The sequence below is a fragment of the Cricetulus griseus genome, chromosome 6 (assembly GCF_003668045.3).
Source record: "Cricetulus griseus strain 17A/GY chromosome 6, alternate assembly CriGri-PICRH-1.0, whole genome shotgun sequence".
NCBI classification, from domain to species: Eukaryota; Metazoa; Chordata; class Mammalia; order Rodentia; family Cricetidae; genus Cricetulus; species Cricetulus griseus.
The window spans coordinates 52,851,062-52,868,247 of record NC_048599.1 but is presented as its reverse complement, the minus strand read 5'-3'; the positions used below and the strand labels follow the sequence as shown (position 1 = coordinate 52,868,247).

General features: G+C 43.3%; 1 protein-coding gene across 1 annotated transcript in view; it reads right to left on the bottom strand.

Moving 5' to 3' along the window:
* The window catches only part of Shc4 (SHC adaptor protein 4), a 100,685-nt gene that overhangs the window by 63,428 nt on the left and 20,071 nt on the right, over positions 1 to 17,186 (bottom strand). The window contains exon 2 of the mRNA XM_027421953.2: positions 2,849 to 2,919. Within this exon, the coding sequence (XP_027277754.1) occupies positions 2,849 to 2,919 (71 nt within the window). The remainder of the gene's footprint in view (positions 1 to 2,848; positions 2,920 to 17,186) is intronic.

The window sequence follows — 17,186 nt, the reverse complement described above, 5'->3', positions numbered from 1 at the left end:
AACATCTAAACTATTTGCTCTGGTCAAGACAACAGAGATAGAAAGCAGAAGGGTGACTGGCAGAGACTGTGGGGTCAGGGGAAGAGAGAAGGGTGTTAGTGTTTAATGGGCACAGGATGCAATCAGGGGGCGGATGCTGGTGATGCATCTATAGCAGTGTGAATAGATACACACTTCCTGAGCTTAAAGATGGTTAAAATGGTAACTTCGTTTTATATATTTAGCCACAATAAAAAAAACTGAAGTGCTAGAAAAATGTTCATTGTGGGAACCAATCTCTGTGAGTTTGAGCCCAGCCTAGTCTTCAGAGCAGCCAGTTCTACACAGAGAAACTCTGTCTCAAAAAAAAATATTATACAATATTGTTTATATTTTTGTAATGCCGTGTGTAGAAGTAGAAGCCAGGAAGATATTCTGGACACAAAATGATAATAGATACAATCTCCAGGTGGGATTATAAGCAGTCTTTCCTTTCATGTGTTTCTTAATGTTCTAATAACTATTCGGTATTTGTGTAATTAGAAAACAATAAAGTCTGGGAGCGCTCTGCTTACAGGTCCCTCTCTCAAGCATTTGTTAGAGCTATAGTACCAGTGTTACCTACAAGCACACTGTATAATTACTTCTCTTTAATACTCTGTTTCCTGCTTCCAATGTTCAGTTCTGCAGGAGCAGACCCTTGTCTTACTCATGCTGGACCCTCTATAAATACTTAGGTGAAAGAATAGGTAGGTCTAAGTGTAAACAGATGGATCAAAGGAAAATAAGTTCTTACTATCTCCATCTAGGGCTCTTGCTTCTATAGCAAATATTAAAGGTGAGACATTTATAAATCATAGGAATTTATTTCTTATAGTCCTGGAAGCTGGCAAGTCCAAGATGAAGGCGCCATCAGCCCCAGTGTCTTGCAAAGTCATCTCCCTTCATAATAGAGAGCCCCTTTCTATATCTTCATGTGGAAAAAGGGGACAGCAGCTCCCTGTACCTTTGAAAAGGGCACTAATTCCACTTACAAGAAGAACTCTGTCTTTGTCATTTCTAACTTCCAAAACAGGACCACACCACCAAATAAGCTTCCCTGTATGAACGGGGACACATTCTGATTATAGCACTCAGGTCGGAACAGTTGGCATTTTTCTGTCCTATGCACCGAAGAACAATCCACTTCTTGGCATCTGTAGAGATGCCAAGGGTTTCTCTGGTGCAGAATCATCAAAATGAAGCCTAAATAGGTTAGCAGGATGGAAAGTAATCTGGAATCCTTGTCCTTTGGAGGGCGCTGCAGAGGGTGTAAGAATGTGCAAAGTAGATTACAAAAGAGGAGAAATGTTGTGACCACCTCCAGACACTGGATCTGCAGCCAGGTAGAAAGACACATCTAGTCAATAACTATCCATCAAGCCCCTTCTATGGTCCAGAGACTAAGGTGGATGTCACAAACACAATTATGTGTCCTTTGTTTGACATCTCACAAAAGATGCTAAGATCTTGATGCCATTAAATTCTGTGTTTTGGTGTACTTATATGCTTGTACAGAACTTCAGAGATTGGACAATCCCGTGTTATTTGTCCTCCATTTATTTTTGTTTCTTCTGACATTTGTGCAATTATGCCTACTAAGCAGGTTCTAAAAGGAATAGCAACAATTTGTGAGGAGAATCGGAAGGCAGAATTGGATGCTTCCTAAGGCAGTTCAAGTCAGCATCCCCTACAATACACTTCCTGGAACCCTGGCGATATATGGGTTCATTTTATTATATCAAAAACCTATTTTGGGCTGAACAGCCTAAGAACATTTTGAGATAAGGTTTTTTAAAACCACAGCACAAGAATTAACACTTCATTGTATACTGCGAGTCTCCTAGATAGGGAGAAGGTATTTTTCTCAGGCTTCTGGCTAGCAGGGCAGGTCACATCCAGAATCGAATGAGATGAGATGAGCATCAGGAAAGGTTATCTCTCCGTAATGAGAACACTCGCCTTTAAGCAGGTGGCTCACAGTCACAGATCCAGATGGGAGCTGTGGCAAGCCTCTGAGATGCACTTGGCACCTGAGCAACAATTTTCATTCTGACCCATTTATCAAACCTTTCCTCTCACCTCGTCTCCTTCCTGCCACAGATTTCCCAGCCACCGGTGCCATCTTTGGTTTAAAGTCGACTCTGAGGAAACTGAAGCTCCAGACTTGAGCCCTGTGTTTTCTTTTTTCTTTTTTTGTTTTGTTTTGTTTTGTTTTTCAAGATAGGGCCTCTCTGTGTAACCCTGGCTGTCCTGGAACTCTCTCTGTAGACAATGCTGGCTTCGAACTCATGGAGATCTCCTACTGCTGCCTCCCCAGTGCTGGGATTAAAGGCATGCACTACCACTGCCCAGCTCTAGTTTCTTGTATTAAGCTACATGGGGCAATTCTGGTTAGAGGCCCAATCACTTTATTGGACTAAATGGAGGGCTGCCCAGACAGGTTCTCATGTCAGAGACTGAACCAACAAGGCAGCCCTTTATGTCGAAAGTTCTTGCTTGGTCTTATTTTGAGTGACCTCTTTGAAGTGTTGGAGATGCTTAATGCCTTATTTCTAGATGTGCTTTTAAACACTTTGGTACCCAGGGAAACAGTTACTTCTGTAGACCGAACCACCAACTACCTTGTAAGTCGTCAGATGTAACACTAGTGCTTTTCCATACAGGTCTGAAGCTTTCACACAATGAGACTAAGCCAGTCACAGTCACACAAGGCCAAAGGGGCAGTCCTCCCTCTAGCCACAAGGGTGACTTTTAAGACTTTATAAGAGACCCACAGGAGAAACTGCAGTAACTTGAAACTTCAGCCAGTTTCAGTCTCTTCTCTTACCTTGTAACTTGGGTTCTCATCCCAAAATCCAGTGACCTCATTGATTTCAGCACTTCAATGCAGCCCATGTACTAGAAAAAAAAAGAAAGAAAGGAGAAGTAGGAGGGTGCAAATCCCAAAACAACTACTCTGAGCTACTGAGCTGTAGAATGACTTCCTGAGCCATGTCCACAGTCGGCTCCTGCTGACAGCTACGTGTGTGCCCATCACCTGTGTTGATATTCCTGACCCCATGCATGTATATGCCCTTGGCTGTAAAACATCAATTAAGTACAAAGTAAATACAAACTCGGGTACTGGCAATGTGGGCGAGAGGGATGACCTCAGATGGAAAACTTTTAGAACAATCCCTGGCAGGCATAACTGCAAAGATGTCAGAGGGAGCAAAAATAAGTAGGAGATAAATAACACAGGACTGTCCAATATCTTTAGTGCTAGAACAAGCATATACATGCAAAAGACAGAATTTAGTTACATTAAGAAGGTCTTATCAGGGCTGGAGAGATGGCTCAGCAGTTGGGAACACAAGCTGCTCTTACAGAGGACCCAGGTTCAATTCCCAGCACCCACACGGCACCATTATCCATAATTCCAGCTCCAGGGGATCGGACATCTTCACACAGACATGTATGGAGGCAAAATACCAATTCACATATAAAATAAATAATAAATTATAAGAATAAGGTCTTATCATCTTTTGTAAGATCACTGTAGTTCAAAAAAAAAAAAGAAAGAATAATAGTAGCCATGCCCTAAAACAGTGCTTGGTAAGTTTAACTTGAATATGGAACATTAGAAAAGATGTGACTTCGAAAACAAGAACTTTTCACATAGTCAATGTGACAGCAGGGGAAGCCAAATCAGGGATGTGGTTGAAGGGGCTTAAGTCAGTGTAAAGGTGGGTAATAGTGAGATTGTGCAGTAGGGTGATCCCTGAGAGAGGAAAGAAATAGTGGCCCACTCAGAAGAGGAATAGGAGCAGTGAGGAGGAGACAGATTCAAGTGACAGCAGGAAAAGACATACCAAAGGATTCAGCTGTTAATTTGCTACTGGAGTAGAAGAAGAGTGATTCAAAGATGACTCAGCCACTTCCAGCCTGGGCAGAGAAAAACCTGGACCATTGCAGGACCAGCGAGAAGGGGGCAGGCAGGAAAGAAAGGTTATGCATTGCTTTGGAGCCCATTGATTGCAAGACACCAGTTGGGAAAGCAGGAAGTAACAGGCTGACAGCTGAAAATTGAATTCAGTGTCCCCGAGAGGACAAAGCAGAGGAAGGGACAGGGGAGGGACTCAGTCACAGCTTTCTAAGCATCTCTGCAGGTAAGGCTGTGTGATCCTCCCAGCAGAGCGGCAGCGACTCTGGAGAGGATGACACTGAAAATTGCCTTGTAAAGGTTATGAGTGCCAAGTGCTGTGAATGAAAGGGCTCTCAGGGCCTCAGGAATGAGGCACTTCCTGTTTTGCTGGAAGCCCTCAGAGTCCCTTGATGATGGGAAGAGGAGGGGGCACTCCCCAGCTCCTTTTTGTCATGTTTCCGAGTAGATTTTATAGATGTCTTATCCCCAAACTGGCTGCTGTGGGGGAGACATTTTCAGCCAGACCCCACTAGCCATACTCTTCCTGGGGGTCTCACAAAACCATTCCTTGTACTTGGTTCTTAACTTCCTAGGGAAGTGAGGTGTCTGGGGACTGGGACCACCTGACCCTTAGGGCTTATCAGACAAAGGAAGGGTGCTTTAAAGGCCCTGATGGAAAACACATTTCAGAATTGTAGTGAAGGAGGATGCTGCAGCCCACACTCCACACTGAGGCAGATGGAAAAGACTGTCTGAGAGTTCTCATTGGCTGCTCTGACTACATAGTCCTCTCTACCCTCCTCACCCCAGGCCCTGACTCATGCACCCCAACTCCTACACACCCATCTGGGGAAGAACGAAGTCTATACACAAGTCAGGGAGCAAGTCTAGGCTACACTTCTAATTCTCCAGGATGCTGGCTTGGTGCTGAGGTAGGTGCCTTCCCCGGCAGTTATACATCACTAAGGTAAGCTGATATAATACACTGACCTATCTGAACATGCCTGAAAAAATGTGGGCACTACATGTTCACACTCCAAAGCAGGGATTTCTAATACACATATCACTTATCCTCACTGCTGAAATGTCTTCACATTTATTACCAAAACAAAGTCATTGCTATCAGTGTCTAGACCTTTGCTTTCCTTGCCTCCATTACTGTGGAAGCACGGATAATGATTCAAGGGACTAGGCTCAAATGTAATTTATTCCGGGGAGAAGTCACTAACACAAGAAGCAGATGATCTCCACAGGTACCCCCTCTAAGGATCTGCACTGGCTGCTCCCTGTGACCCTACTGGAACCAAGAGAGCCACCTGTCCAGACCCCAGACCTAAAACCCACATCCACACCTGTGACCACTCGGGCATGGTCAGTGCTACAGGTGTGAGCAGGGTGGATATCTTACTACAATTCCCCCTTTAGTCTAAAGAAAACATTTAGGCTTGATACAAAACTATATACAAAGATATCAAATATCAAGTATGCTCTAGGAGAAGGAAATGTAAGAACATACACACTTAAGATCTATTGCAGTGAAGCAACAAAAGCAAATGGCAAGAACTACATATCCAGTCCTAGGGTAAAGGTATAACAGAGATTACTAGAGAGCTGTCCTATGCTGGAAAGTTTAAGTCTTGTACCTAATATTTCTACCTAGGAAGAGAGAACAATAATTATGACAGTCTAGTCTTCAACCTCATCAAAGACCTGAGAAGGGAGATAACAATACTAGGGTAGGCAGAGAAGTGTAGGCAAGCGACCTCCAAATGGTGCAGCGAAGACAGAATCAGCAGACTACCTGGACAGTCACCCAGAGTCTCACAGCAGGGTAGGGGCAACCAGCTTTGGCTAAGGCCTGGAGTATCTGACTGACCAACACAGAAGCAGGGAGGTAGAAAGGCTGTCTCACCCTGACTTGGCGAGGTTCAGCAGTCTTCTAAATTGTCTCCTGCAAGCACAGTAGGACAGCAAGTCCAAAGTCAGCGATCGAGGTGGGGGCAGTTCTTTGCCCAAGAGGACATTAGCCAAGGAGAGAATGGACTCCAGAAGGAGTGACATCCATGCCCAACATATTCTCAGGAATAGCTTGGTGTTGTCAGGAGCAATTGTGTCTCATATCGACGGAGTACTAATATTAAAACATTTAAATGCCATATTCTGTAGGTCTATGAAGTGTTTGAAGATCAAATATCTATGTCTGACTAATCTCATAGGTATAAGAAACATGGGTGATAATAATCTGTAATTCTCAGAAACATAGTTGTATAATGGCTGAAGCTTCCCAAAATAATTTAAATAATCTTAAAACCTATAAGTAGCAAGGACAATGACCTCAAATTTGTAACTATATACATATATATAATTCTCAGTAACAGACATAGAACTGAAATGTCTTGGCTAGAGGTAGAACTGTCAAGTGCAAAATTATAAGATATCATAAGTTGTATCAATATAAAAAGCGTATATACATCAAGATAGTTTTATATTTGTGTGCAAAGCATCGTAAACAGAAAGAAGACCCTAAACAGTCAACATACACGAATCTAACAATTTAAGTTATCAGGAATCTAACAATTTAAGTTAGCTAACAGCTGCTTAAGTTAGTTCACTAGAAAATATGTTAATCTATGTCCCATCCTAACCATACCTTTAAACTTATCTAATAAGAGATACCTGAGTCTGAGCATCACTTTCCATACCAACCCTAAACAACTAAAAACCAACCCTATGCAAGTGAATACCATCCCTTATATGTCAACAGAAGGGAAAGAGGGTGTTGTTTTCTTAGGACTCCTTCTTGCTGAATAGGAATGACAATGGCTCCATGGGATCCTGTAGGAAAAAAATTAGACCAACAGAAACTCTCGAGAGGACTAGCCATAACATTTGTAGCTAGTCTGTGCGTGGCAGGAGATGTTTGACCGAAGTTCTACTCTGAAGCTCTGGCCTGGTTGTAATAAAAAGATGCACCATTTCAGCTACCTAGTCTGGAGTTGTCTCAAGCCTTATAGTCCCAAACTGGTTTTAGGGTGTTGTTTGTTAGTTCAGAGGGATCAAGTGGAATCTATGAAGTGGGGCCCCATCTTCTTTTCAGAGAGCTCAAAGATTGCTGTTACAAAATTTTTTGTTTGCTGTGGAGGACTTAAACATTAATATCAGCACAGAAAGTTTAACTTCCATAGTTGGACATACAGGGAAAGGTAACAATAAGGATGAAATTAAGAATGAGGAAAATTAGGATTTTTGAGAATACAGAGTTAAGACAATAGTAGTCCTAGATTTTGTTTTCTTCTGTCTTACACCAATGGCCTTTTGATATGAGACAGAAACTCTGAATTTTATTTAAACAACATGTTTGAATTTAGAGAAGGAGGGCCAAGTCCAAATCCAAAGCCAGGTTTGATTTTTTATGTGAATAGGTACTACAATAGTGCTGGAAAGCAGGGAACCAGAAGACAAGAATTTAGTATAAATATTTTGCCACACATCAGATTCTCCTTTGTGTGATGGTTCTTTCTGTATAGCTAGCCTTTCTTCTTTAGGCATCTACACATTCGGTGTCTTTTCGCTTTTTGGAGATTTTTTTTTTTTCTGTCTAACTGCTCCTGGCAACACCAACTGTGTCAGAAGGGAAGATGGACATCGAAGAAATTCGTTATGGAGTTTGTTCCCAATATGGCAAGACTGGTCATTTGGACAAGAAACTGCTCTTGTCTGGACTGTTTGACTTTATGCTGTATAAAAGATAGACATAGCTACAGGGTTCCTGCTTCATGGAAGAGTCTGCCAGACATCCTACAGGACACAGAAAAAGTGACTGACAACTTGCCAATACAGGCAGACAGTTTAAAGTTTCCTGTTTTGCTGAGGAGTCTGCCAGATACACTATGGTCTACGGGCCAAAGATGAAACGTTACAGAAAAATTTCAGGTGACTGACCAGGCAGTGAGTTGTCTCTGTCAATTCTAGAGTTTATATATTATCCTTCTGTGGTCTTTGATGGAGTTAAAGAAAAATAGTCATGGTTATAGTTTTCCTTAGTTATGATAAAAGATAAGTTACATATAAGACTTTATACTCACAAAGATAGGATAGATAAAATATTTTCTTTAAATTTTGCTAAATGTTATTGGACTAAATATTGTAATTATAGTTCTTGCTTAATAACTATTTTGTTATATATAATTTGATTATGTTAAAGTTAACATTTAGACAGAAAAGAGGATATGATGGGGGAAGTCTTCTGTACATATGTTTCTCTTATTTGTTGATGAATTAAACACTGTTCGCCCATAGGGAAGCAAGATAGGTGGGACTAGGAGACAAGGAGGATTCTGGGAGGTGTGGACATAGGGAGTCGTGATGTAGGACTCGAGAGGAGTAACTTGTCTCCAGACATTTCTCCGGTAAGAGAAAACCACATGGAAATAGTTAGATTGATAGAAATGGGTTAGAAAATAAGTCAGAGCTAGCCAATAAGAAGCCCTAGACATTGGCCAACAGTTTCATAATTAATGTGTTATGTGGGGGCTCTGAGGCGGCTATGCAACCGGGTGGGAATCCTGTAACACATTACTAAGTGCCTCACTCCCACACTTTGATATAATCTTGGCCTCCATCCTTATCCTTCCCAAGGGCAGGGCCTCTCCGCTAGCCATTCTTCCTGACTCACTCGTCTCTCTCCACATTACAGGTCTGATTCTTCTTCTTCCTGAAGGTTTTGATTACCATGAACTGTCCTTAGGTCCCTTCCTGCCACTCATGAGCACAACCTTTCCTTGTCCATGGAACAAGGGAAGGGTCCATGCCTCTGAGCATCAGGTTGATCTGTCAATTTGCTCACTCATTTCCTTGGCTGTAATTGCTGTTGAAAGAAGGGCCCGGGACTGTGTCCAGCACCCAGGGGTACTCAGCAAACAGTGAGAAAGGAAGAGAAAGAGACAGAACACTTTTGTTACACTACAGTAAGTGTCTGGCACTCTACTGTATGTACCTTTATTTACTTTACTTTTTATTGTACCTTTAAAATGAGTCGAGAGAAGAGAAGTGGCAGAGGGAGATGAAGGTTTGGCCAAGTCTCTCCACCCTGTGCTAAAGGAGAATAGTACCACTGATGTCTCAGAAAAAGCTGTGAGTACTGCCTCAGTCTTGTTTCTGTTATTATGATTAAAGCACCGTGACAAAAATGACTTAAGGGACAAAGGTTCTATTTTGGCTCAGAGTTCTAGGGTATAGTCTAGGGTTCATCATGGTGGGGAATTCAAGGCAGAAGGAGTTGGAAGCCACTGGATACATAACAGTTATAAAACAGAGAATAATAAATATTTGTGCTCATCTTTCTTTGTCCAATTTTTGTAACCTGGAATCCCAGCTCACGAATGGGGCCGCCCATGGTAGGTAGGTCTTCCCACCTCGGTACTATCAAGATAACTGCATCCACTGCAGGCCTTGGGTCCATCTCCCAGGCGATTCTAGATTCTACAACACTGTTGACACTATTATCAAAATTAACACAGGTCTTAGGGATGCTACCACTGGCAGGTGTGTGACTTTCTTAGCTAATGCTTCATGGGTAGTATGTTTGTTCCACTGGAGACAACCAGCCCAGACAGGAGAATTTGTGGTACAGTAGGATAGTGGAGACTGAGAGGAAAGGCAAGTCCACTGCATGCCTGAATAGTAGAGGACAAAGATCAAAGACAACCAGCTGGGACATACATCCCAAGGTTAATAGGTCCAAGCCCCATGTGGGAATGGGCACAATTCTCAGCTCAGTGGGATGGTTCACCAACAGGGAATTCTGACCATCAATAAGTAGAAGAGATTTACTAGGTAGACGGAGGAAGGAAATGGTCATCTCCAAGATTCCCTTCTTAGCCACATCTCACATTATCACTTCCTAGCCACTCCCTTGTTGGCCCAGGCATTGCTATGGGAGACCCTTCCCTTCAAGTAAACCTCTATGGCAATTCACAGTTAGTTAGCCACCATCATTGGAGTGATGACGCTGTCAGCTAGTCTCACTGTAATATAACACAGAGTGGGGGCAGTGGCAGAGTCATGCAGAGGTGACCAATGGTAAGGACAATTCCCTTCCGAGGCTGGGGTACATGTGGAAGACGCCACAATGGATTTTTGCCACCTCCAAGCCCAAGTTGAGTCGGGGAGGGAGCAGTGTCTACAAACAATCTGTCTGTTTCTTTGTTGAGCAATTTCTGAACCTTGTAAGTAAAGAGTTGCTGAATGGCAAGGCCCAAGGGAAGTTTGGTTTGTCAGGATAAATCAGAGATGGCAGTAGCTGGTTTATTAGATGTAGACCACCCACATAAAACCTAATCTCTGTTCCTAAAATCCCAGCTCCTGAACATGGGCAGCCTCCAAAAGAATGACTCTTTTTCTAGGGGTTACCCATCAGCACCTCCACTGGAAGAGACAAGAAAACTGAAGTCTATTGGCTTCCTCTCATTAGTCCACTGACACTGAATCACAGTTTACTCTAGAGCAGCCTCTCTCAACCTGTGGATTGGAAGATATATATATATATATATATATATATATATATATATCGTATCAGAAACCTGCATTATGAGTCAGAGCAGTAGCAAAATTATAGTTACAAAACAGCAATGAAAATAATTTCATGGTTGGGGTCACAGGATTAGGAAGGTTGAGAACCACTGATCTAGAGTCTGCAGTCAATTTCTCGGACTCTGTGTGGCAGTAAAGGCAAACGGGGAAGAGACCATTTTTGTATTCCACTCCCTTTCTTTGGTCTACCCAAATAAGGAGTAGTGATGAAACAGGGGCCATGATGGGGACTGTAGATGCTGGGAGAAGGTTATGAAGGTAGCGTGAAGATGAATACATATTTTTGTGTATTACCCCTTATCTTCAGGGCTCTGGAGATGTGGTCCCTTTACTTGGCCCTGGGAATCTCTCAGACTTAGTACAGGCTTTTTTTTTTTTTTTTTTAAGTCTGTAGTATTAGAATTAAAAATTTAAAAAAATAGGTTTAACATTTCACCTGCCCCTAGGGACCACAGCTTATTAACAAGAGTTAAGGACCTTTGAACCAACTCATAGCCCTTCTGTGATGGTTAGTATCTGTCAACTTGTCACAAACTGGTGTCACTTGGGAAAAGGAAACCTATATGGAGGAATTGCCTCCATTAAATTAGCTCATGGGCATGTTGGGGGTGTGCATTTTTTTGGCAAGTGATTGCTGTGGGAGACACCAGCCACTGTGGGCGGTGCCACCCCTAGGCAGGTGGGCCTGGGTTATATAAGAAAGTAGGCTGTGGAGTGGTCGATCCGCAGTCAGCAAGGCCAAGGTTTTCTTAATTCAGATATACCAGCCAAGCGCAAACCAAAGGCAGCCAGGCCAGAGCGAGGAGAAGGGAGCAGGGAAAAAAGAGGGTCTCCAGGTGTGCGCGGTCCCGGTCCCTTAAGAACCGTTCCTGTGTCACCTTAGACTTCCCCTCACCACGCCCTCACGGGCGTGTCCCGGCACACCTGTCCGGGCTACTAGGAGGCGGAGCTACAGTGTCTCCCTACAGTAGGCTAAATGATCAGAGTGAGCAGGTAAGCAGTGTTCTGCTAAGGTTTCTGATTCAGCTCCTGCCATGAGCTCTTGTCAACAGACTGGAGCTTATAAGCTGAAGCAAACCCTTTCCCACCCAGGTTTGTTTTGGTCATGGTGTCTTGTCACAGCAACACGTAACAAACTAAGGCACCATCTTCACAGTGGACTACCCCTGGACTCAGAGTAGAGAAGACTACCATGCTCACATGGGAGAAATTTAAGTGCTAGGCCCTGCTGTTGATAGGTATAAAATAAGACAAAGAAGAAAATATATGGGAAAGAAACACTAAAGGCTGCCATCAAAAAACTTCAGAGCAAGGCTGCCTGCCTTGCATCAGATACCCAACCACGGTAAAGGCTATCACTCCAGCAAGAAGACACTGCAGGATTCTCTTGCCATCTTTAAACAATTTCTAGTCCTCATAAAAAAAAAAAAAAAAGGAAGGTGAGACAACCCTTCAGAACCGTGAGGTTGTCTGCACTTCTAGCCCTACTCCATTGTGGAGCAGTAGGCACCCTGGAGGCCCTTAGACCAGCACAGGGCTGGTGAAAAAGCCCAGCTGCCTGAGCCATCAGCTGCTCCCTCCCACTCACCTTCCCACTGCTTGCTCTCCTCTGAACCTCTCTTCTTTTGGCTTTTGTGAGAACACGTTCCCCGGTTTATCACCTTTCTTTATGGACCACCTTTCCTCAGCCTCTGTTGTTGGTTTCTTTCCATCCCGTCTTTATTTTCTCTAAACAATTATTATGATTCCTGCTTTTCTCAGCCTATGCAAATGATTTCCAACCTATTAGAATCACAAGGGAAGCTTTTTAAAAAAAGTGTCTGATCTGAGCCAGTGAGATAGCTCAGTGGTAAGAGCCCCTGCCACCAAGCCTCATGACCTGAGTTTGAAATTACCCCAGAGAAGATGTTCAAGTGACCAGAAACATATGGAAAGACACCCAACACGATCCATCAATTAGGGAAATATAAATCAGCCACTTCATAACCTCTGGGAGGCATAACCTAAAACAAACAAATGCACAACAAAAGCAAAAAACGGAAATATTAGTAAAGATGTGTAAAAATTGGAACTGCCACACACTACAAAAAAAAATGTTAAATGACACAGCCATGATGAGAAGCAGCTGAGAAGTGCTTCAAAAAAACTAAAGAGAATTAATGTACAAACCAGCATTCCCAACCCTAGAAGAGACCTGGGGAAACTGAAAATACACAGCAACACAAAAAGCGCCCACGACCATTCATAGAAGTTGTATTTATAATAGCCTCAGGCTAGAAGCATTCCAATGTCCATCAACTGATGTGTGGAGAAAGGGCATATACCTGTGCCCCAACATGGCATCTGGCAATGAAAAGGAGTGAGGTGTGGAAGCATGCAATAACAGAAATGAATGCTGAAATCATTAGGGGGAGAGCAGTGACAAAAGAATGCCTATTGTAGGGGCTGGAGAGATGGCTCCGAGGTTGAGAGCACTGACTGCTCTTCCAGAGGTCCTGAGTTCAATTCCCAGCAACCACATGGTGGCTCACAACCATCCATTATGAGATCTGGTGCCCTCTTCTGGTGTGCAGATATACATGGAAGCAGAATATTATATGCATAATAAATAAATAAAATCTTTAATAAAAAAGAATGCCTCTTGTATGCCTTCATTTATACAAAATAATTAGACCACCGCCATCTTCCCTCCCCTACATTGTCTGCCTTCTTCTATTTTTCTTCATGTATCTATTGCTGAAAAGACCACCTATTTGTCCATTTTCTGTCCCCCGCACTAGCTTAGTTAGTAGGAAGTAGAACTGGGAAGGATGGAGACAGCATATGGCTGCTGCCAAATGTGGCTTCTTTCAGAGCTGCTAACAATATTCTAGCATTGGTAATGGTGTACAATTCTATGAACATACAAAATAAGCCCCAATGAATGGTTTACTTTGAATACCATTATGAATGTACCATATGGTTTATCACAATAAATGAATTGTATGGCATGTGAACTACATCCCAGTAAAGCAATTGTCCACAGACAATGACAGTTAGGAAGCCAAGCCCAGCAATATCTGCAGGCAGTACATGACCCTGGGATAAACCACTCAGGTATGAGTGGTTGACTGATGAATAAATGAACCAAGAATCAGAAGCCATTAGTCTGGAATGTTACCCACTACCCTGGAGGCAATGTTCTCCACTGCCATTTAGAGTCCCAGAGAATTTTGGCCATGTCTCCATGCTGTACTGACCCAGTGAGGCCTCAGTTTGTTTCGGTGTCTAAACCCTGGCTGCACTACAGGCTTCTCAAGGACAGGGAGGCAGCGGGGGGGGGGGGGGTGTCTTAGTCATCTTTCTGCCCTGCACCTCTGACAGTGCAGTACATGATTTATTTCAAGGAATTTGCCAAGAAATGATGTTCAGGAAGTCTCAAAATAGCCTAATAGCCTGCATTCTGGCTGGACCACCTAAAATACATTCTTTCTTAAAGGAGTATGGCATCCGTAAAGATAACCCTGGGGCTGGGTCACCTGAAGCTCTCCTGCCAGGTTTGATTTGAAAAGTGGGTCTTCTGGAGCTGGATGGGAAACTCCTTGCTCTAGACTGGGAAGATACTCAGAACAACCCCACCTCCACCCCCACCCCGGGAAGTCACCTGGTATTGACAAACACTGCTTCTGTTAGAGTGATGGGAGGACTAGGAAGGCAGGATGCCCCCCACTTCCCTCCTCTTCATTCTCTGCCCCATCCTATGTCTCTCTTCCTCCCCCTACTGCTGAAAATGATAAGTATTTGTCTGTTCCGTCTCCCTCACTTGAAGTAAATAATGAAACACAGGATTGCTCTGTCGACATCACCTGGAGTACTGCTGCCTAGCACCCAGCAGCTTCTCAAATACATCTTTGTTAATTAAGTTGAACCTTTTTTTTTTTTTTAACTCTAAGCATGAACTGAAAACTTCTCTTTCCACATCAAGGTCAAAGCTTAGAAACCTGGACTTGTTCACTAGTTTTCAAGTAGGAACTTGGCATACAGGGAATTTCAGCCATCTGGAGTCCTGAGTGCTCACAAAAATGGAACCTTCTAGAAGTAAGTTGTGCCTTCTGCTTGTTCTACCGAGAGGGAGAGCCCATGCTCCAGGAGAGGGCCCAAGTCAAATTGCAAGACTGGGGCTGGGAAGGCCTGTCATTCTGGGACCAGATCCCTGGCTTTCTCTCCTCCACTGAGCAGACTCAGTCACTCAGCGACTATGGGAAGAATTGTCTCCAATTTACTTCCGTTTCTGGTTTACCGGAAGTAAGCAGAGTTGGTCACATCTAAAGTAAAATTTCTGATGAGTTTTAGATATATACGAGGTTTAAGTTGATTCAAAAGAGTTTCTCTTTGACAAAGGGAAATCTAGGGTCCTGCAAATAAATAATCTTGGGGCAGAAGCCAGAATATGCAATAAAAATCTTAGTCTTGCTGTCACCTCAAAATGGCTAATATACTGGGAAATGAGTTGCTTGTGATTGTGTCTAGAACCTTCTAATTCATTTGCAAAAAGGCGCTAGTCATCAGTGGGCCAGCCAAGTATGCTGGCCATTTCTGCCCTCATTCCAACCATCCCACTGCCATTGAAAATCCCTTACATAAGAAATGTTTTGAACTGAGGGAGGTTTCATCTTTGCCTACAGACCTGAACACAGACAAAATCACCCAACTTGAGGGCATGCCAGAAGCAAATCCCACACAGAGAGCATTTTCAGGGCTATGACTGCTTGAGGAACAACACTGAAGCCACAAGTAATTCTTTCTGTCATTGTGCCTAGGCAGAACAATCATACGTGAAGTGTGCTTTTGCCCAGACTAGGATGGACTCGCTGCATCTAGTCTCAGGAGTATCACTTCATTTGATTCCCAGGACAAAACTGGGGCAGGGCCTAAAGAAGCAGACAATCCCATTTGACTGCTGGAAAAACGGATCATCAGAGGTTCAGTGTTCTGCTCAAGGGTCCTGGGCTGGTTAATATAGAGCTTGGGTCTTGTGATGTTTGAAGCTGTCTGTATCATGGCACCTCCCTACCCCAAAGAAATCTATCATGTAGGAGAAATGCTAGCCTATAGGTCTATGAAAATATAGGAGAGAGACAATTTTGATGTTTGAAAAAGTGTTAACATAGTTTGTGTGAGCATATATGTGCTCGTATGTGTGCTGTGCACACTTGTTAGGAGCCGGTGCGTATGTAAGGAGCCGTTGGAAGCTGTGCGCATGCGCACTAGGTAACTTTGTAACTTTCCTGCCCTTAGTCTCCGCCCCTCCCGTGACATCATATGGTCCGATCAGCTGACGTCATATGGTCCGAGGGGCTTCAGCCAGTTAGAATGTAACACTTCTCAGGCGACGGTTGCCAGCCTATATAAGGAGGGGTTTTTGGGTGTTCAGGGTCTCCATTTTGTAAGCTAATGCTCTTCCTCTCAAGAGGCAATAAAGCTTTACTGCAGAAGGATCCTGATTAGTGTCCCCGTGTCGTTTTTGCTGGCGAGGCAGATAGCGTGGGACACACACTGATGTTGAACACTGCTTTAAACTCAAGATTATGCCATCTTATCTATAAGACAGCTGTTAGTAACAGTTCTCCTTGGGGTCCTGGGTCAGATAGAGGTTTTACCATAATAACTACCCTCTCAAAGTGTGTCATGTACCAAAATAGGTATAAAAATAGGTTTAATTACAGAGAGATATTTAAAATGAAAATGAATGCAGGAACCTGAACATCTATAGGTTAAAGATACAGCATCATGTGTCTCCTCCACCTATCCAATCAATAGACCCCAAGCTAGCGCACCAGCTCTATCTCACCGTGTCATCCTCTTTGACACATTATGGTGGAGCAAGATGGCCACAGCTGGAAGGTGAGCATACATCAGCACCATGTTCTTAGACTCTCCAGACTCCAGAACCACAAACCAATAACTATTTATTTATTTATTTATTTAGGCTTTTCAAGACAGGGTTTCTCTATGTAACATCCCTGACTGTCCTTGAATTCGCTTTGTAGACCAGGCTGGCCTTAAACTCACTGAAATCTACCTGCCTCTCTGCCTCCCAAATGCTGGGATTAAAGATGTGTGGCCAAAATTTTTATTCTTTATAAATTGTCCCATCTTAAGTATTTATGTTACAGTATAACTACTCTGTCAAGGATGAAAATGTGCCAAGTAGAGACACTTGTGCCTCTCCCTTTAGTGACCAGATTATTGAGTCAATGGATCCCAAGAAATAGACTTTTCCCATGAATATCATACTTTGAGAAGGAAAAAGCTAAAGCCTGGTGCCAGCCAGAAAAGGAACTTGTCTTCCAGGGAGAGGTTCCCCACAGTCCTGATTCAGTCACAGATCACTTTACAAGAAAGACTGGCACTGAGTCAATGATCAGTAATGGAAAATGCACAGCCTGCCTGGGTCTGCTTGGCTGTGCATACTTCTTGCCTCCACCTAATGCCCGGACTCTGAAGATGGATTTGGGGGCCCCTGAACCCTCTTTATCTGTGCCTCTTACCAAAGTGGCCAAATTGAACATATCTGCTTGCTGTTTGTCACTATTGTTTTGTCTCTTTGGTTGGCCAGTTGAGGACAGGTTAATGCCTGGTTGATAGCATTGCTGGGACCCAGAGTAGCAACAGCATCAGAATATGAACT